This window comes from Nomia melanderi, chromosome 1 (assembly GCF_051020985.1).
Source record: "Nomia melanderi isolate GNS246 chromosome 1, iyNomMela1, whole genome shotgun sequence".
In the NCBI taxonomy this organism is placed as follows: domain Eukaryota; kingdom Metazoa; phylum Arthropoda; class Insecta; order Hymenoptera; family Halictidae; genus Nomia; species Nomia melanderi.
In genome coordinates, this window is record NC_134999.1 from 36689779 (window position 1) to 36711598 (window position 21820).

A 21820-nucleotide genomic window follows, 5' to 3' on the forward strand; every position below is an offset into this window, starting at 1 on the left:
CAAACAAAAGTATTACTATTCAACCCAACATGCATCCGAATCAAGACAACTATTACCTAAGAATCCCCAAAAATTTCCATTTGACCGCCATTAACCTTCACGAACCTCCTCTCCCGAATCTCGCCGGCAACAGCAGCCCACGTGAACCCGGCCGGGGGTGAAATCGGGGGAATCCAAGCTCGTAAACGGCGCGCAGAAGGGCATTAAGAGCGGCAGGGCGCGTACACGCGCAATAATTCGGCTGATATGAAGCTTACCAAGGATTCCCGGCGTGGTTTATGGTGTTTCAATTACGCATGCAATGATAGCCGGCGTTACAGCTACCCATCGGTTCGCTTAGCCCGCGGCAAACATAAACTCTTGAGGGGCCTAGCCGTGTCGAAGGATAAAGTACGTCGGACCGGGGTCCGTTGAATGGTCACGTCGGGCTCGCAGCAACGAGGACGAATGGTCGGCGAGCGGCGCGGAGGGTCGGGAGGTCAACGCGAGCCGCAGAGCTGTCGCAAACCGCACGGCTCCACCGCTATTGGTAGCAATTCGACCGGTGTTCGCCGACCGTAGTTCCGCCACTGGATTCGACGCTATTGCCGGTGGCATTGTAATTGGCTGCCAAATGAGAGCCTGACCTCCCCTAAATCTTCCGAAGTTGCGGCGACCGCCGGGGATCAGAATGCCCGCAGTTCCTTGGGATCTGGAGCCGCCGCCCTGAAACCGTCCGACCAGCTTCTCTCCCTCTCTTTCTCTCTCTCTCTCTCTCGGACCTCGCGCGAGTCTTTGAATCCGGAATCGCCGCGGATCCTTTCATCCGCGACAGAGGACCCGTGGAACGTCTCCGATCCGCTTCGGAATACACAAAGCGCGCTTCCCGCCGATTCGACGCGCCCGACGCGGCGCTGGAATTCTTTGAGACCGGCGCGGACCCGTGAATCGAGGGGTTTACGAGGGAAACGGTATTCGATACGGGGAACTCGACGTATTCGAGACGCGGCGGGGGAATTCGTTCTTTATTTCTTTGCCGCGTTCGGGAGCGATTCTCGCGAGGAATTGTGAGTAGATGATGGTTACGCCGGCGGGAGCGTGTTCTCGCGGAGGGATGTTTTCGAGATAGCTCCCGGGGAATATGTATGGGAATAGGAATAGGGTGTTTTACGGCTGACTATTCCGTGCTTTTAGTTCGTTTACGCTTCGACCGAGATCATTTCGAAGTTTCAAGCAGTATATTGTGCATTAAATATGAATGGAGCGAAGTATATTCCGGGCTGGATGTTACGATACGTCTCGCGGAAGAATCTTTTAGAACGTGTAAAAGATGCATGGGGGAAAAACAATTTTCCCGGCGAGCAGTCCGATGTAGACGAGGGGTTAAGTCTGTGTTTCGCGGAGCGAAAGGATCAAAGAAGCTTCTCGTCCGAAGATTATTTATACACGGTACTTTTATTGAGCAAAGCTTTGTCTTTCGCACATATTGCGTCCCAAATTGTGCGATATTAAGAGGGCCCGTAGTCAGTATGCCGCGCGCGGAGCACGCAACAGAAGAAGAAGGCACGGCGGAGCGTGTCTGCGAACAGGGGATCCAATAAAGACGCGGCCGGAAGTGTAACGAGTTCCAAGATTCCCCGACAAGGAACTGCGAGATGAGATCAAAATTTTATATCGTGTCTCGACTTCAATTTCACCTTCAACTTTAACCTCCTGGGTAGGAGCAACGCGGGGATGAACTACGAAATTCCACCCGCAACCTCGTTAAAGCTTCATTCGCACTCATTCCTAGGATCGATGGAGAAATACGCGTGGGAAGTTCGTTCGGAAGACGAAGTTGTTTATGGATCAAGTTTCAGGCAAGGATACTTGTCTTCGTCGAGTCTACGTTACCTCGGACTCATGACTCCACAGCTAACACGCATTTCGTCCATCATAAAGCAGAAGTAGATTAAATCGGAATGAAGTCTAACCAAAATTCAAATCCGTAAACCAAATCTAGAGTTTCTAATTTCCTCAAATCCACGTTCAAAAGCATCAAACATCAAAATCAGTCCACATCAAACATTAATCCTCTCCTCTATCCAACGAAACAAAATTCCGTTCCCAGAGTGCCCTAATCCTAATTCCTTCCAACTTGTTCCCAAGACAACGCTGTACTTCCAAAAGTTGCAAACGTTCTGTGGCGGCCGAAAAGCTGCCCTACGCCACTGGTTTTTTCTTCTTCACTTTCTACCGTTATAACCGTTCCTCCGCGCGAGTCTGCTTCATACAATCGCACATTTGGCGACTAGACCCGCACGGACCTGCGGGATTTTCCAACGGTTTTCCAGGCCTCGCTCGGAACTGCCCAGTTAGACGGGCAGGCCCTTGCAGGCCTGGAAACTTTCCACTATTACACATCTCTTTACTTGCATTTCACCGTTATCCTTTTTCTCCTTTATCTTCCGAATCTTTTCTCTTCTCGATCTTCTCCTACTTTTCCACCTTTCTTTCTTTCTTGCGCCAGTATATATTTTCCGACGAGAGTGCAGCGACTCTCATTCTGTGCGCGTTACTTACATCGCGAATTTCCGCGACACCGTCAATGTACAGAGTCAAGGAAAATATTTCTATAATTCATTTTGTTCACCAGTTCCTCCACAGTTCTATCCTTCAATTCGATACCATAGTTCCAATTGACCACAGCATTCAGAGATTAGCGACTCTCATTCTGCGCGCGTTACTTACATCGCGAATCTTCGCGACACCCTCAATAAACAGTGTCGAGGAAAATATTTCTATAATTCATTTTGTTCACCATTTCATCCACAGTTCTATCCTTCAATTCGATACGATAGTTTCAATTGACCACAGCATTCAGAGTTTAGCGACCCTCATTCTGCGCGCGTTGCTTACTTCACGAATCTCCACGACACCGTCAATAAACAGAATCAAGGAAAATATTTCCATAATTCATTTCGTTCACCTTCGCCAATTCATCCACAGTTCTATCCAGCAATTCGATACCATAGTTCCAATTGACCACAGCGTTCGCGCCCGACGATTCCTACCGCGCGCCGAACGCGAGGAGAAAGAAGCAGAGGGAAACCACACCGCAGGAGTAAATAACGAACGGGCTGCCGAGGGTGGTTCGGTTCGCCGGACCTGTATGGGGTGTTTCGGCTTGGCGCCCTTCCGCGTAATCTCAGACAATGGCGGGACGCCGAAAAAGACAGCGCGGCTGGTCGAGGGCTCGGCGAAGAAGCGCGAAGAACGGAGCGCATTCGAGATCAGCGCGCCCCCGCCCCTCCCCCGCCTATTACACATTCACGGAAGAGGGTAGCGCCGGCTGCCGATTGAAGGGGATTTTCCCTTCGTGCGCGCAGACAGTCGCGTGGGCGGCGGCGGGGGGGAGGCCGGCGTTTTGTGCGCGCGGCAGCCATTCGCTGGGCGACAGTCATTAACGGAGATGATGGTTAGGTGTGCAGTCTGCGGCTTGAAAATCATTTCCATCGGAGATACGTTCGCAATAACGATCGCGGAATATTACGAGCGGCTCCCCCGCCCGCCCCCCCGGCAGCCCGCAACCCTTCATGGAACTTTTTTTCCCCTCTCCAGCCGGCCTCGCGCGGAAACCCTCCTGTATCAGCCCTTCGTTTCAATCCGGCGTCTGTGCACAGAGCGAAAACGAGTTTGCTAATCGATCCGGTCGCGACTCGATACCAGACGTCGCAGCCTCGCCCCTGCCCCGCGGTCCCGCTACCCATCCAGCCCGCAGCCTGTCTCGGTGATCGCGGGAATGCCTCGTGGACAGGAGAGGGACCGAGGCGACTAATCAAAAGCTGCGCTCCCTTTCGCCCCGGGACACGGCGTTCATCGCGGCGTTTCCAATCCCTGGTGTCCCCTTTGAACGGGCCGGGGACACCAGTCATCGCGGGGCTGAGCAAGCGTCGCGTGATCGGGCCGACCTTTCTTTTTCTTTGACGCCGGGCAAGGAATCATCGGACTGACTGCGGATCGGAGCCACGCGATTGATGTTTCGATGAGGATCCCTTTTTTCCGTGGTTGCCTCTTGATCGGCGCTGTTCCGCGATGAGGCACGAGATACGTGTAGGGTAGTGTTTCGTGATGAAGGTTCAAAGGGAATGGGATTTTAGTTTCGACTTAACTTGTGTAGGAGGGAAACCGATTCAGGGCGTTGGGGACTCGGAGGATGTATTTTGGGGAGCGCGAAAGAAGTGACAGTCTACGGTTTCTCAATTCAATCCTTCAATTTCTCAATGTGCAATGAATAATGCCGGTTGGTCGGCGTACAATATATATCTCTCCGTTAGTGGCGGGGAGTGACGGACGCGTGGTTGGGGTTGGTTTTTCGCAAAAATTGGGAAAACCCGACTTGCCAGCCAGCGGTCTGTCGGTTGGTTCCGTTAGCCGGAGACTCGGAAATTTCTAACGACCATAGCAGCAATTACCAAAATACCTTTGGTTCGAATATTCAAAAGCACCTTTTGCTTTGATTCGTGGGTAATGAACAACATTGATTGTTGTCAAATTAGTCTAGAAATCTTGATCATGCAGGAAGAAAACCGAATGATGGGGCGTTGGGGACTCGGAGGATGTACTTTGGGGAACGCGAAAGAAGTGACACAGTCTACCGTTTCTCAATTCCATCTTTCAATTTCTAAATGTGCAATGAATAATGCCGGTTGGTCGGCGTACAATATATATCTCTCCGTTAGTGGCGGGGAGTGACGGACGCGTGATTGGGGTTGGTTTTTCCCAAAAATTGGGAAAACCCTACTTCCTCGCCAGCGGTCTGTCGGTTGGTTCCGTTAGCCGGAGACCCGGAAATTTCTAACTACCATAGCAGCAATAGCCCCAAGGATCGCCTCGACTTTAAATTACATGCAGACATAAAATTCGTAGCTATCGCCTACCTTGGGCTCAATCCACGGATCAACTAAAAACGACAAGCAATGGGTCCCTGGGCTTTATTGCTGCTAGGATAGGCTCGCAAAAGGGTTTTTACATCTAAACGCATACACTTGGTTCTTTGAGTTTGGGAAAGGCTGACGGGAGTTAGATTAGCAGATTTTATAATTGATGTTCTAGAGTTGGATTATCGAGGAGTTTGTATAGGAAATTGTGTTTTATAGTTGCGTGGTTTGTTTAATCGTTGGAGTAGTGGAGGATGATAAGGAAGGGATGTTTTTATTTTAGTTAGGGAGTGAGTGATTAAAGTGTCGGGGAGAAAGTCGGTACTTGACGCAGAATGAGAATCGCCTTGATAAACATTTACCGCGTCATTATGACGCCAGTTTAGAGCCTCCGCCCCAATTTAGAATCCTTTGGTCCCTCATTAATTCTTCGACGGGAGCCTATATACCCCGTTCCAGCGTCGAATTTCCGCGTCGATTATTATCGCAGTAATTAAAACGCGGCCACAGTATCCCGAAGAGTCTCGGATCTAAGGGAACTTTCGCAGCCCGTTACCGATGGAGAACTCCCGTTGTTCGGGCGCAATCAGCCCCGAAACTCCCTAAAACAAAAGGGAAATTGATAGCTCGCGGACCTGACAGTAAAAATCCTCTCTAACGGGGGGACGCGTGCTACTTGGAACTTTTTAATTAACGTCCATACTCGGCGACCCTCTTGGCAAAAAATGTCTGCCTACAGTTGTGTTTATTTTCGAAACATATTTACTACAGTCCGATGAAGCCTGCGAGGAATTAACGGTAGAACCACTCAGCAGTTAAACTAACAATTCGTAACTTTCATATGTTAATTACAATAGTAGCGTAATGGAAATTTCGATTGATTTATATTTTATTCAACTCGTTTCGATCACTTCACTTAACTGAGCCATTAGCCACCCTATCGATTACTTTGTGTTTTCTTAGAAAAATCACAGAATTCATTAAGATCTCAGTTCTTAGAGTAATTAGAAAATGAAATTAGTAGCTTTAAATGTAGATCACGACTCGCTTGAGAATTTTAGTATTAGTAATTATTCGGAAAATCATCGATATCCTCAATAACCATAAATGAAGAAATGTAGATCACTTCTACTCACTTAATAATTTTAGTAGTATTAATTATCAGAAAACCATCTATATCCTCAATAACCATAAACGAAGAAATTATATAACTTCTACTCACTTAATAATATTAATACTATTAATTATCAGAAAATCATCTATATCCTCAATAACGAAGAAATGTAGATCACTTCTAGTCACTTAATAATATTAATACCATTAATTATTAGAAATTCATCTATATCCTCACAACCATAAACGAAGAAATTATATAACTTCTATTCACTTAATAATATTAATACTATTAATTATCAGAAAATCATCTATATCCTCAATAACGAAGAAATGTAGATCACTTCTAGTCACTTAATAATATTAATACCATTAATTATCAGAAATTCATCTATATCCTCACAACCATAAACGAAAAAATTCACAATGAGTCATCACCATATATCCAGTAGTTCGAACGTCAAGAAACTACGAGAACCAAGCCGACTGTTAAGAGCCGCGCATCGACACAGAGAATCGTGCGGGTGACAATCGCATAGGGTAGGAGATTGTTTTGAATGGGGGAACGTCGTAATTGCAGCCAGACAAAAGAAGCAACCCCCGACGGAGCCGTGCTCTCGGGCGTCGCGGAACGCGAGACGTCGCTTACGGTGATGACGTCGATGTCTCGGTGGATGCGAAAGGGGTTGGCACACCGTGGAAACCGCGTGGCTGGATGCGAGGCATAATGAGGCCGGCCCGCGTTTCGTAATGCTTACGGTCAATCAAAGGGACCGTCGAGTGTCTGACGAGGTGTAGGGAACGAAGATACCTCCGAGCATCGACGGATAATCATTTCGAGCGCGTTTTAAAGCGCCGGGAAGGGTGGAAAGGATGAATGGAATTGCCGGAGATCAGCTCGAAGCCCGAGGGAACTTCGCGGGAGCGTTTCGCACTTAGCGTTTTTCGTGGAACTTGGAATTACTCGGCGCGATGCTCGCTGAGAAATGAATGTTGTTACAAGTAGGGGAAGATTGTTAACACGTTGAATGCCACTATTTTGATTATGAACTGCATTGATTTTTTAAATAAAATATTAAGTTATATTGAAGTTTCTTTTTAATTTTATATATTTTGATATCGTTTCTTAATGTTTTTGGTGCTTTGTGACGTATATAGCTATTCTTGACGATGTGTTCCTTATATTTTATTACAAAATTAATGTGTACTACATATGGTGCTTGGACTTGAGATGCGAAATTTGAAATTTGAAATTTGAAATCTGAAATCTGAAATTTGAAATTTGAAATTTGAAATTTGAAATTTGAAATTTGAAATTTGAAATTTGAAATTTGGGATTTGGGATTTGAAATCTTGTAACACATTGCGTACAGGTAACGAGAAATCTCGTTTTTGTATGAAGACACTTAGCTATGCACCTTCGCTAATTACCACAGTATTGAGAAATATAAAATTTAGTTCGAATTGATTATCTATTTAAAATATATTACATAACAATATGACATCCAAGTTTTTCTATGTATAGTAATATAAGTTGACCTTAGTGAAAATTGCCATCCGCACAATTCTATGTTAATATTTGTAGAGCTTCAAGCTACAAATTGAAACAAGTATATTTACGTTCCACTAATTAACGAATTCGTAAACTGAGAATACCTATTCGAACACAGTATTACAAGGAAATGATGTAGGACATTGTAAAAGGATTCACCAACAATGCTTTCCACCTTCCGCCAGGTAATCGATGTTTATTCGCCATGAATAATGCACGTCTTAAGCGGCACAACAAAGGCAATACTCTTCGGCCGCATACTAAATGGAAGCGAGCATCGTTTTCCTCTGCCACGGTGTCAAGTTAATTCTAAGTGTTCGTTACCGGAGGAACTTGAACTTGTATAAGACGATAAACTCTGACGTTGAAAGAATACTCAAAGCAGAAAAGGTAGAACCTAAACACAACCAACACCTGCCTCCAATCGAGCTGATTAAACCCGAACAACGTAATAATTACATCGACCAATTAAAATAACCCCGACAAGCGACGGATTCCAGTGTACAACGCGAAATCATCTCTCGAAAAGCGAATCCACGGAAAAGCGCAGTGGAATGTTTACCCGGGAAGTCATCGGCGACGAACTCGATCGCAAGTATCATCGACACACGATACACGCGAAGTGTATACTCCATTTGCGCGACAGTTTAACCTGTCACAGAGCGAAGCGTTTCGAATTGAAGCGCCCATAGAAACTCCGACTGCCGCGAGCCCGCGACATCGAAAGAATCGCGCGGAATTAATTTCCCAACCGCGAGAAAATTAGCCGGACGAACGGCTCCGCTGCGGAACTAATTGTCGGAATTACAAATACGAATTATAATATAATCACGGGCGCGTCGTCGTGTCCGATTACGCCCGTACAGAATCCACGTTAACGGTCGGACTGTTCCGCGCTCGCCGGGGACAATGGACGATTCAACGGCGGCCCTGTAATCCGTCAACGCGTTTCATATTCTACAATTTCGACGTACGGAACGTCGCGATCCTACGGATATAAATATCGCTGATTGCAGCCGGGGATCGGGCCTCCGCGATCGCCTGTTAATTTCCATCGGCGTTCATTTGCAAATTAATTAAAAAGCCGCATAAACGGGTAGAAATAATATGCGGAGAATAATCGAACGACGCACGGTGCGGCTGAACGAACAGTTTCTGGATAGGACTGGATGGATTAAAATGTGTGGGTGATACGAGACAATGGTTTAGATGAAGGTTGTGAGGTATTGAGTTAACGTAAGTTGGATATATTTATTTTTCATGTTATGGGTGTGTTATGAAGCTTTTTCAGTGACAATGGATAGTTCGCGTTTCGAGTCTAACGTTATAGAAATTGAGAATAGAGTTGATTTGCATGAAATTTTGATTTTTCTAATGAATATCGTTTTGTGTAGTAGTGACTGTTTAACATATTGCTAATTTTCGTTATTACATTAGCCTTGATATTAACTTTTAAAGTGAAAACACCTATATATTGAATTCTTTTATCTTAATGCCTTAATAGTTTCCAATGGAAAAGAGGTATTAAGCTGTTATATATATAATTATCACATACTTATATTCATTATATACTTTATAAGTACACTTTATAATTATATATGATTACATAGACTAGCTTAAATTGCAGAGAAAATAATGAATAATAATAACAAAACAATAGCTAACAATATATGATTCAAATCAATTCTAGAATCTATAATATAACAGCTTAATACCTTAATAACTTCCAATGGAAAAAAGTATTAAGCTGTTATATATTATAAAGTATATAATGAATATAAGTATGTGATAATTATGTATAAGTATACTTTATTTAATTGTACAGAAAATAATGAATAATAATGACAAAACAACAGCTAACAATATACGACGAAAATCAATTCTAGAATATATAATATAACAGCTTAATACCTTAATAACTTCCAATGGAAAAAAGGTATCTCGAGGAGGATTAAAACAACTGCCCCCTTTCGTCCATAGCCTCAGCCCCTCGGCGTTGCATCGCGAAATATTCGGTCGCGACGAGGAAATTGATATCAAACATATAATGCTCGGAATTGGTTAGTATCGGCTGTTACATATTCATTGGATCACTCTCCGACGGCCGGCGTTGAACGCCATCGGATTTCAATAATTTATTACGACTTCAATCCCGTCGCTCCGACCCCGGGTTTCCGCGGGTCCCGCTCGCCTTGCGGCCCCGCGATACGTCTTATCCTCGGGGATAAGCGGCAGGGAATAAGAAATCTGGGGGATAAACTTTTACAAACTTCCCCCGGATCGTGCGCGACCGCTGAGTAGACTAATGCCGTCCCCTAATTGGAATAATGTCTTCCGACTGCCGACTCTAATATCCGTGGCCCCTCCCTTCGGAACGCAATTTATTTTCTGCATAAATTTCTAATGTTAACACATTGCGCACTGGTAACGAGACATCTCGTTTTTAATAAAGACGCTTAGCTACGCAACTTTGATAATTACCAGAGGGTTTAAAGAAATATTCAATTTGATTCGAATTGATTATCTGTTTGAAATATATTACCTGACAATGTATGTGAGTTTCTCTTTGTATAATGATGTGAATTGATCTTGGTTAGGTTTTGGTTAGGTCTTGGTTAGGTCTAATTGGAATAATGTTTTCCGACCGTAGCCCCTCCCTTCGGAAGGCAATTTATTTTCTGCATAAATTTCGAATGTTAACACATTACGCACTGGTAGAGAAATTTCGTTTTTAATAAAGACACTTAGCTACGCAACTTCGCTAATTACCAGAGGGTTTAAAGAAATATTCAATTTGATTCGAATTGATTATCTGTTTGAAATATATTGACAATATGTCTGAGTTCTTCTGTGTGTAATGATGTGAATTGATCTGACTGGAAATTGCCAGTCGCAATCTAGTTTTCCGAAAATTAACCGCTACGCAAAGTGTTAATCTTCGGCTGGTAAGCTTGTAATTACGCATTGATTCGATGGGGAATATTAAATATTCCGGTGGTATTTGGTGATTATGTATATCTGTTAGAGTTTCACCCTACTGATTTAGCTTCTTTAGATTCTTTTGTTTATCAAGTATTCGAAATTTTCCGGTGAATTCCTAATGAGAATATATTCTTCTAGTTAATAGGAAATTAAGTTAATAGAAGTATTAACTAGAAAATTCTAGTTAATAGTTAATGATCTATTTAAATGGAGATTCTAATTAGATTTGGGAAGTCTTTATTAAAGGGGAGAAGAGTTGTAGGTTTGAGAAAATGTTCGAAAATGGTTGTTTTCTAAATCCTTCTGTGTTGAATTATGGTATAATTAATTGAGTGTTTAATACTGAGAGTGTTAAGGAATTTTCTTCTCAACGTTAGAATCTTCGATGATCAGTACACAGTGGCACTTGGATGATTTGAGTTTCTAGATCTCAAGATTCTCGTTACGGTGAACATAAATCATTTGCAGTTAGTTTCCGCTGATACTTGGAAGAGATTTGTTTCGCCGCTGCTTTTCAGCGGGGGTTGAAGTGTTGGAAAGTGGTTTCGATTGATTTGCAGTTGCAGGGGTTCAACGAGATCAGGAGAATTGATTTAGAGGTTGAAGTTGGTTAGAAATGTTCTACTTCGTGGATTTTAGGACTTCAAAGGTCTACAAGATTCTATCTGTTACTGGCTAATATTTCCAATGGGAAATTGCAGCTTATACCTCGTAGACTCTAATGCTCTTTATCTGTGCGATAGCTCCATGCTACAAGATCAATTTAAAGTTATCCTCTGAAGTTACCGTTCAAACAGTGCATTGATTCCAAAACTTAAATTGCTATGTTCTTCGATCCCATCATTCCTCTCTTTAACCTTATCTATTTCACAAAACTACACGAAAATTACGTTCAATTATACTCAACCCAAAAACAAAATGACAGTCACAATAACTCACAAACAAAACGAGAATCACACTAACTCAAAAACAGTCTTCTTTACAACTCCACCTCACACTGTAATAATAAATACTGACCTAATTTAATTACACTCAACCCAAAAACAAAATCACAGTCACACTAACTCACAAAATGACAATCACACTCAAAAACAGTCTTCCTTGCAACTCAACCTCGCACTCTAATAATAAATACTGACCCAATTCCAATTACCATAATACCACACCAATTTCGTAACACACAAACACACAAAGGCACTCATTAGACAATACACACTACGATCGCAAGCCGTACAAGGCGTAGTATCTTTCCATATCGACGCGACAGCTCGAAGTAAAATCCTCATTCCCGAAATTCAATGATCACTGTCGGCCCAGATTCCGCAGCTCCCAACGCCGAGACGGAATATTACAGTAATGAAGACAGGGTTGACAGCACGTAAAGCGCCGACGCGTTCCCGGTACCTGTTCGCGACGTGAAGTTCCTAATTAGACACTCGCGTCTAATCAGCTCCGCGACTTGGACACGTTTGCCGAACGACACAACAGGTACCGGCAAGGAAGCGCGACCCGCGCCCGAAATATTTCGTTATAAATTTCCTTGCGCACGTTTTGTCGCGGGGTTAGCCGAGCAACGGCGCCCGTTGCACGTTGCCACGTAGCCGACCTAAGGGTGGCGCCGCGTCCCAACGACCCGTCCCGCGAATCCGGGTCACGTACGCGTGATAGATGCAATAACATATAAACTGCGGTGAGAATTAGAGCCCCGCGGCGATTTATATCGAGGGCTTTCGTTCTCTGGAGGCCGCCGGACAGCGTGACCCCGGTAAAACCCACTGCGCGCCGACCATACGTTCGCAAAAGTTTCGCGGGAGTCCGGCAACCAATCCGTGTCGATTTATGCTAGTCGTAAATAATGTGGAAACAAAAGGAACAAGTGGTCTTTGTTCAGTTTCGGCCGGATGTATGTTAGGTCTTGTAAAAAGTCTGGGTTCCTATGATTTATACTTGGTAGCCCAGCTGTGAGTAAATTTGGATCGAGTGAATTTAGAATGTGGATGAAGAAAGTCTTTGAAGGTTGGCATGAGATTGGGGCTTAATGAGTCTAATGGGTTTGAATTTTTAGGGTATGTAGGAATGATTGAGAGTTTTAACCTAACTCTGTAGGCTCCAGTATTGCACCAGGAATAATATTAGATATTTGAATGAATGTGAAAACAAAAGGAACAAGTGGTCTTTGTTCAGTTTCGGCCGGATGTATTTTAGGTCTTGTAAAAAGTCTGGGTTTATATGATTTATACTCGGTAGCCCAGCTGTGAGTAAATTTGGATCGAGTGAATTTAGAATGTGGATGAAGAAAGTCTTTGAAGGTTGGCATGAGATTGGGGCTTAATGAGTCTAATGGATGTCAATTTTTAGGGTATATTAGATATTTGATATTTGAATGAATCTTAAAGAAACTATCCTACAATTATTACATTCTTCACATATTCACATTTTGCAGTAAGAAGTAAAATAAAAGATCTAAGAAATGTTGTAGCATTTTTCATTTTCGCTATGGAGACTATAAAAATTAGTTGCAGTTGCTGATAGATTACGAAACCATCTGGAGTGCTAAGGGTTAAGAATGTTTGAGATTTTGCAGAAGCAAAGCACTGGATAAATGAGGTGATAAGTTTAGCTAACTTTATATTTTATAAAGTCCAAAGTTCTAAGTGAACTATCGATAACACCGAGCTACAACGAGACTAGTCTTCAACCAGTCCAAGTCCCACGTAAATTAATACATTGAACGATAATGCGTGATATTCAGTCTATCGTTTAATTGCTAATTCTACGTTCATGAAACATTATAGATACGTATAACACAAATCCAAAGTAAAATCTACAAAATCGAATTCCTTATTCTCTTCCGTAACTTAGAAACTTCCGTTCAATAGATGTTTAACCCTTTAAACTCTGTAGGCTCCAATACTGCACTAGTTACAATATTAAATATTTTAATGAATCTTAAAGAAACTACCCTAAAATTATTAGCTTTTCCACACATCCAAATTTTATACTGAGAAGAAAAATAAAAGATCGAAGAAATAGCATTTCTCATTTTCGTTAGGAATACCATAAAAATTAGTAGCAGTTTCTGAAAGATTACAAAACAACCTGGAGTGCTAAGGGTTGAAACCGTATCAATACAATCACCGACGCTCGCGTTTTAAGTAACTGAAATTCATCCGGCGTTGAACGTGTTAAATGCTTCCAGCTCACGTCCAAGTCGCGGCTGAGTCACCGAACGAACGGCGGCGATTTATGCCGGCCATAAATACAGCGAAAGAAAAGGCACCGTTGAAAAGAGAATGGAGGGACAAGTATCGCGAACTTTAACAAATTGCAGCCCCGGAAATTTCCGGGCGACCCGCACGCCGTTACGCTCGGGGAATTGAGTTCTGGGACGGATCCTATTCCCTGTCGTTGCCTTCAAAGAAAAATGTGCATTCGTGACTGGTTTATTGAATAATTTACCGTGCTCCTGGCCGCGATTTCAGGGCAAATCGAGGCATGATTTCGACCTCTCCGACCGTCCCGACCCGCCCCAACTCCGCCCGAGATTTCGAGGCACCGTCTCACGTACCGACGACGGCGCCGCCATTACCTTCCCCGAGCGCTGGCCTAGTAACGGACAACCCGGCCGCGTTATTTTAAAGTATTGCGGATAATTCGCGGTGCTCGCTCGCGGAACGACGGCCGGAATCGAGGCGCGCTCGGCAGGATTTCGTTCCGCGGGCTTCGCCCCGGCGACGAGACAATCCCGAGAAACCGTTGAGATTCGCGTCCCCGTATATTCCAGGCAGACAGTCGGAGAATCAGTCAGATTAGGGTTGAAGCGCGGAAAATTAGGTGTCAGCGTGCGCGCACTGGAGAGACAAGGAGAGGCGCGAAAGCGGAAAGAGAGAGAAACAAGCGGCGGCGCGCTCATTGCTCCCGCGCATTCATCTTTCCCCGGCCGGAGGTACCAATATTTTTTCACCGCTTGACAGATTCGATCAGCGCTAGCGATTTTCCTTGCGCCGCTCCGCCGGCTGTTCTCTGTCAATCTTCGTTTCCGGGCCCATTTGTTGCGCCGCGCCGTGCAAATAAGTGTTTCGCGGACTTGATTCTTCCCTGTGACTTCGGTGTTGTCGGGAGAAGAAAATGCTTCGCGGAGGGAACGTCGGAGATGACGTATTGGAAACGGTTGCTCGGTGTTTGCGGATAGAAAGAGGCTTTTCATTCTCGAACTTTCGTGAAAAAGTGCTCGGTTCCGCCGAGTTTCCGCGAGGCAGCGTAATAACCTTAGAGTTACAATTTGAAACAAATTACTCCCCCCGGAAAGTACAGGGGGATCCACTCGCGCGACTGATTAAGTGTTCCACGGGAGAAGCGTTAATGAGGTTGTAATGAAGCTTCTCTGGAAGGAGACTCCTAAGTCCAGTCTCGTATCAGCTGAATATTATCGAAAGATATAGTTCAATGGTATTCGTATCGGTCTGTGGAGTTCCACGAAGCCCGGTAATTTCAATACATAATTGAGAATTTCGTAATTAATTGTATGCATTGTATCAGTAATATAATTCGAGGGAAATGCTCACTGCAGCCTGAAGGTGATGTTTAAAAAATCACGAAGCTTCGTGCAGCGCTCGTAATGAGTCCGTTAAGCTGCACGGGAACAAAATTTCGCAGTGAAATACCAGTCTGACCGTAGCAATCTCGTTCCACTTGATCATTCTCTTATTACACATTATTCTACATACGTGCATTCACGGCACCAACAGATATTCTACTTCGGGACGCTTGAATGGACGCTGAGCCGCGGTTTATTCGGTACGCCCGCCGAGGAACGAGCCTATTTCACTTGCAAATCGGCTGACCAGCGGCGTGAGCGTTCTACTCGACGTGTCTGACCGCTACCAGACCCGTGCTACTTGGAACGCATCCAGCCACTTATTCCCCGCGTCGAGCGCTAATTCCGAGATTGCTTCTTGCGACCGGCGGTGCGCGAGACAGCGCTTTGTCGCGCGATCCTGCGATATACTTCACAGCTGTCTCCGCTTTTTACCGCCAACTCTGACGGTTACAAACTCGTAACTCCTCTCGCAGCTTATCTTAACCCCTCCGCGAGTAATGACGAGCGAAACTCGCGACTACTTCCGGCACGTTTCTAATTAAAATCGGTATCATTCGTCGCACGTACAGCAAACTGCGAGATCATTTCGTTGTCACTGATATTTCGTCCTTAAACACGAAGTTAAAGCGGACGAAAAATTTCACAGCGTTCCTGTAAATTATTAACGACGAAGTATGAAGGGGTGGATTGCAAAATTCTCGCGGCGGGCAAATGACAGTGTCCATGCGCAGTTCCGCAATATTCGGAGGCGCGTAAATTCCGCGACACGATCTAATGAAGAAAGTTTTTACCGAGAAGCATCTCTCCTTAGCAGCTGTAGACATTTTGTATTCGATGTTTCGCGCGAGGAGCTAAGCCGCCGTCAAATAATCTCGCGAGCAGCGATGGAGGTTCTTAACTCTGGCGGAGGTAGAGATCTCTGGTTATGAGAAAAATTTGCGGAGCATTAAAATTGCCGAGCACATAGTATCCACAATGATATGCGTGTAACTTGAATTCACAAGAAAATGTATACCTTTCTATGGTGAATTCATGTATAATCTACATTTATTATTTCTTTATCCACAATTACAACACATTGGCAACCTACAGTTTTCATTGGAGGTTCCTAACTCTCTCAAAACCACTAGAGATTTCTAGTTACGAGAAAAATGTGTACAGAATTATAATTTCCAAGCGTCCAGACATCTAGTATCCACAATCACCCTCATATAACTCGCATTCAAAAGAAAATATATACCTTTCTATGATGAATTCATGTATAATCTACATTTATTGTTTCTTTATCCACTATTATAACACATTGGCAATCTACAATTTTCGTTGGAGGTTCCTAACTCTCTCATAACCATTAGAGATTTTTGGTTACGAGAAAAATGTGTACAGAATTATAATTTCCAAGCGTCCAGGCATCTAGTATTAACAATCATACGCGTGTAACTTGAATTCACAAGAAAATATATAGCTTTATATTGTGAATTCTTATAGAATCTACATTTATTATTTCTTTATCCACAATTATAACACATTGGGAACCTAAAATTTTCATTTGAGGTTCCTAACTCTCTCGAAAGCACAGTTGCATTAAAATTACCAAGCGTCCAAACACCTAGCATCCACAATCACCCTCGTACAACTTGAATTCACAAGAAAATCTATAACCTATAACGAATTCATATATACCATACATTAATTTCTACATTTCCTCATTCCCAATGACAACCCAGCTCATAATGCAACGTAAATCCGAAAACTCCGGTCCGCGCAATCGGAATTGCAAAAATCCTCTCCACTAAGCGTACCATGAACCACTGTTCCGCAGGATACTTAGCATACACATTGAACAGCAGCGTCGGTTGACGATGCAGCTTCGGTGGCACGAGTACGAGGCGGCACTAATACATCCGGGCCCTTCATGACGCGGCAACAATGCATCCCGGGGCTGTACGTACGCCGGGCGTTAGCCGTTGCGAGCGATAAGGAAGCTACTGGGTCAAAAGAGGGAATCTCGTCGACCCTGGGGAAGGCTGGTCGAAAGGTGGAGCGACGTGGGGTTGAGCTGGCGTGCGCGGGGAAGGAGGATCGTCTCTGAGACGAGGAAACAGGCGAGCGAAGGGGGGCGGCGAGGGGCGGCTCGCAGGGAGCTGGCAAACGTGTCAAGTTGTCTTAGGCAAAGCTAACACCGAGAGACGTCGGGCTGTAGGTGTACGCGCGCGAAACACGTCAAGGCGTTCTGGAGAGGCACAATTCTAGTTAGTGCCCTGTTCCAACTCCACCCTTTCGTTTCGACCCCCGACCGAGCGTTCCTCTCCTCGGTTTCTTTCTCCTCCCATCAGCGGCCTCGCGCTAGCTGCAGCTTCCGTATTGCGACCGTTTCATTCTTCTAACAAGAGCTTCGTCTTCCGCCGATGCAGGCGCTGGCCTACTACCAACGGCCGTATTGGATTTGCCATTCGTCGACTGCCCCGTTCGTCGACGATGAATTTATTGGAGGAACCGGCTGGATCCTGGTCGGGGCAGTCGATTCGGAGGGATACGATCTGCGGAATGGCGATCATTGATTCGACTGCTCGTGTCCCTGCGACGCGATGCTTCGAGCTTTTGTTCGGTGATGTGCTACTTCGTTCTTAGGCCGAGATTGCAGCTGAGAAATGGTTATTGCTTCTGGTAATGGGGTGTGAGTTATAGGATTAAATTCAGTGACTGATGGTATGAAGATCTGTGGGATGAATGGTTTGTTGTGCTGTTTGGAAAAGTGTGACTGCGTTTGGAAAATCTTGAGTGGATGAAAGAATGAGGAAGAGCGACTGGGCCGTGAGAAAAGCGTGTACGTGACTGCGAGAATTTTGACTGTGGGCGAAAGATGCGAGTGAGAAGGGTGCGAGGGTGAGAAAGACAGTGCGTATAGGAGTGTGCGTTAACACTAGGTTTGCGGAACGCGTCAAATTGACGAATCTTGGATTTTAGAGATATTATTTTGTAAATGTGTACGCCGATTTTGATTGATGCGATCACACTGTCATGTACCCCAATTACCTACTATCAAATCTTCAGTTTCCACAATCTAAATAAACGAGCATCAATTCTTTTAGGAATAATTGAATCAAGTGTACAATAAATGCCCGTAAACCTAGTGTTAAAAACGAGTGGGAATGCGTGGCTGGGTGAAAGTGGAGAGAGACATTTTGGTGATGTTCGAGCGAGACTTTTGAGCGAGACTTGCGTAATCGACGAGCGAGTGTTCAGTAATCTGTATAGACCTTGCGACTTGTAAGGTAATATCCTACAACATTGAGGACTCGTACGGAATTCCTACAGATTTATACTTCCATAGAGACGTTTTTGTTTCTCGGGAAGTAAGGTTTAGATTCTCATGTGAGAAAGCGTGGATAGAATGACGAAATCTATTCTACCCGATTCCTGGGGTTTCCAGTTAGGCGGAGAGGATTCCAGGGGATAGAGATCGGATTTGGTCAGACGATCAAGTGGAGGAGCTCGATGGCTGATCGAATATTCAGCAGTGAAAGGGGATCATTTGGATATAACCATCGGCGATGGTCATGCAGGAATAAAGTACATCCCCGTTATATCACCGGTGGAAGTAGTAAAAGTAAGAATATAGTCGGGCAGCCGTAAAATACGTGTAATCAAAGTGAAAAATAACTGGAGGACGGAGACACCGGGACTTCCTGGAGCTCTCGGTGTTATCGCCGCGGCGTGTCTCGGAAAGAAGGAAACCATCCTCCCGTGAGCTCGTCGATACGCGTACACGGGGGCAAGTACAAAGAAGCGTGACGTAATTCGAGCGGAGTCGAGTTCCCATTAAAGCAGATGCGCGCGAACGGCATGATACTAAGCAGATTGCACGTATAATGGGGTAGTCATCCAGCGACTAAGCTTACGTCAACAGCTTTATGCTTTACACACGTAGAAAATGTAGCCTGAGCGTGGATCACGGTCGATTACTGTTTAGAGCTTTTAGACGCGCGGGGATGTTAAAGGAACGGTCGTGCCACCGTTCCAGTTTGCTGACGACGAACGTCGTTCCGCGTCCGAAGCGGGCCGACGATTAAGGGAAGTAACGTCTCGCGACACTGGGCCCCGCCGAGGGATCAAAGACAAGAATCTCCGAGTTCTCGGCTTTTTTTCACGCGCCGCTGATCCCACGGAAGCAATTAATCTTCGCGGGAAGGAACACGCGAGGGGAAATAGTTCTTTCCGCTCGCCGTCTACCGGGCTTCGACTTGAATCTTGCGACAATGTCGTTTCTTGGATTTCTCAATTATTCTGGATTCATTTTTCGTACTGAACCTTAGATGGTTTGAATCATCTTTCATTCAAATAACTGCGTCTTTCCGAATGCTTTAAATTTTCTCCAAAGTAAATTCAATAGAAAACAATCTAAACAACCTTCCTTCTCAACCATAATAGAAGCACAACTGAAATTTTAAAATATCGATTGCAACTGGCTTCAGTAATAGCAGTCAATAAAGTTGGTACCACAAAACCTCTCATATTCCCTAAGGGAATCAATCATCAGAATCATCTTTTCTTCAAATAACTGCTCTTCCCAAATGCTCTAAATTTTCTCCAAACTACAATTCAACAGAAAACAGTATAAACCATACTCCCAAATCATAATAAAAGCAGCACTAAAATTTAAAAATACCAATAGCAACACGCTTCAGTAGTACTAGTCAATAAATTCGATGCCACAAAACCACTCGTGTTCCCAGTGTCGACGTAAGCTCGAAAATAAATCAATCATCAAAATCATCTTTCCTTCAGACAACTGCGTCATTCCAAATTCTCTAAATTTTCTCCAAACTACAACTCAACGGAAAACAATCTAAACAATACTCCCAAATCAAATTAAAAGCGCCACTAAAATTTAAAAATAGCAATTGCAACTCGCTTCAGTAGTAGCAGTCAATAAAGTCGTTGCCACAAAACCACTCGTATTCCCACTGTCGACGTAAGCTCGAAAGTGAATCAAGGAACATTCCACGAAGAATATAACGCAATCGATTCAAAGTCGCCGGCTGATTGCGAGCAGACCCTCGCGCCGCTTCGACGCCGGCAAAAATTCGGCGTGCCCGCGCTGAATCGCCGGGTCGATTCAGCGCGCTTTGAAATTGTAATGACGCCGGTACGCTCGCGAATATCGGCGTAATCCGGCGCAGTATGGTCCGGGGGCCAGCATCGCGGCCGCCGAATGTTGCAATTCATGCGATGATCGTTACGCGTTCTGCTCGGCTCGAGTGTCGGCCGCGCGAGCGCGCCCCGCCGCGGCCAGCCTGATGCTAGGAAATCGAATAATTCGATTCTGATCGCTTTAACGTCCGCGTTTCCCATTGGCCGGCCAACGGCATTAAGCGGATTATCGAAAACGTAGGAGCGGACAAGCGCGCCGGAGAATTGTCGCCCGACCCGCCGCTGCATCTAATTGGCAACCGATGAATCTCCCGTGAAGGCGATCCCGCCGTCCGCTACCGGAATTTCATTCGCTAAGGTTGCCGTCCAGACGCTGGACGACTGGAATCGGTAAGATTCAATTTAAGGGAATTTCCATCGACGCCGGTGCCCGGGGAATTTGTGGATTTTGCATAATACGTGAGGATCGGAGCGTTTAAATAAGTGTGCGTTAATTGAGGGATTGTTCTACTTCGGTGGTAGATCAACTTTTAATTGCGATATCAAGCTTGGATACTGTTCTACTTCGATAGTTGATAAATTTTTAATTTTGATATCAAGCTTGGAGACTGTTGAGACCTTACAGTTGCAGTGTCTGATCATGACGAAGTGATTCTACTTGGATACATAGATGTAGAAATCTGGTTGATAGTTTACAAGAAATTATTAGGTTTTATTTCGATAGTGTTCCCAGGTCTGACTATAGCCACGTCAATTCTACTTGGATACATGGAAGTAGAAATCTGGTGCTAGTTTACAAGAAATTATTAGGATTTATTTCCAGTGTTCCTACGTCCGACTATAGCCACGTCAATTCTACTTTCTGTCTAACTAAACCGGTGCTTGTACTCTGCATTTGTCGTGTATAGAATACTGCCTCTAAACTGCACTTGTACCAGAGGAACGGAGAACCAGTTTGACTACCAACGCATGCAGGTCTGACTATACGCAGACATATACTACTCACTCGTGACAAAGCCAAGAATATGAATGCAGCAAGGCTGCCTGCTGTACAGCTACGTACTCTACATAATCCGGATTGCCAGAATCCCATCCGCATTACCGTCTAATTAAACGCCAAATTTCTTTGTGCCTGATCAAAGACACGACACACTACTTGATTCTATCTTTCGAGCAGCGTCTCCTTGATTGCCGGGAACACAGGAAGTATCGCCGCTCGGCGGAAATGAGTTTACCGCGGCCCTCGTTCCGCCGACGCGATCAGCGGTCGCATCACGTCCCGCGAAACCGTCGCAAATTACTCAAAGGTGAAAAACTGCGTGGCGCCGGGCGCGCCCTCCCTTAATTACGAAAGCATTCACGCGTAAGAAGCCGAGCACGGTTTGTCACGCAGCCCACGTAAACGAAACTAGGTGCGAGCGAGGACTTAGCCGGTGGGCCAGCAATTAACGAATGCAAAGGAGTTCACCGAGAGCACACCTAATTAGCGCGGGGCACGTTAACTCAGCCAATTACACGAAT

The 21820-nt window shown here is 44.7% G+C and overlaps 1 protein-coding gene across 5 annotated transcripts in view; it reads right to left on the reverse strand.

Annotated features, from left to right (window-relative positions):
- The window catches only part of LOC116423879 (defective proboscis extension response 7), a 233502-nt gene that overhangs the window by 70079 nt on the left and 141603 nt on the right, over positions 1-21820 (reverse strand). The window contains exon 1 of one of the 5 annotated variants that reach the window (XM_076367715.1): positions 16982-17101. The exons of the other annotated variants lie outside the window; for them this stretch is intronic. Within the exon in view, the coding sequence (XP_076223830.1) occupies positions 16982-17080 (99 nt within the window). The 5' untranslated portion in view covers positions 17081-17101. Of the gene's footprint in view, positions 1-16981; positions 17102-21820 lie in introns of those variants that run through there. 5 annotated transcript variants of the gene reach the window in all.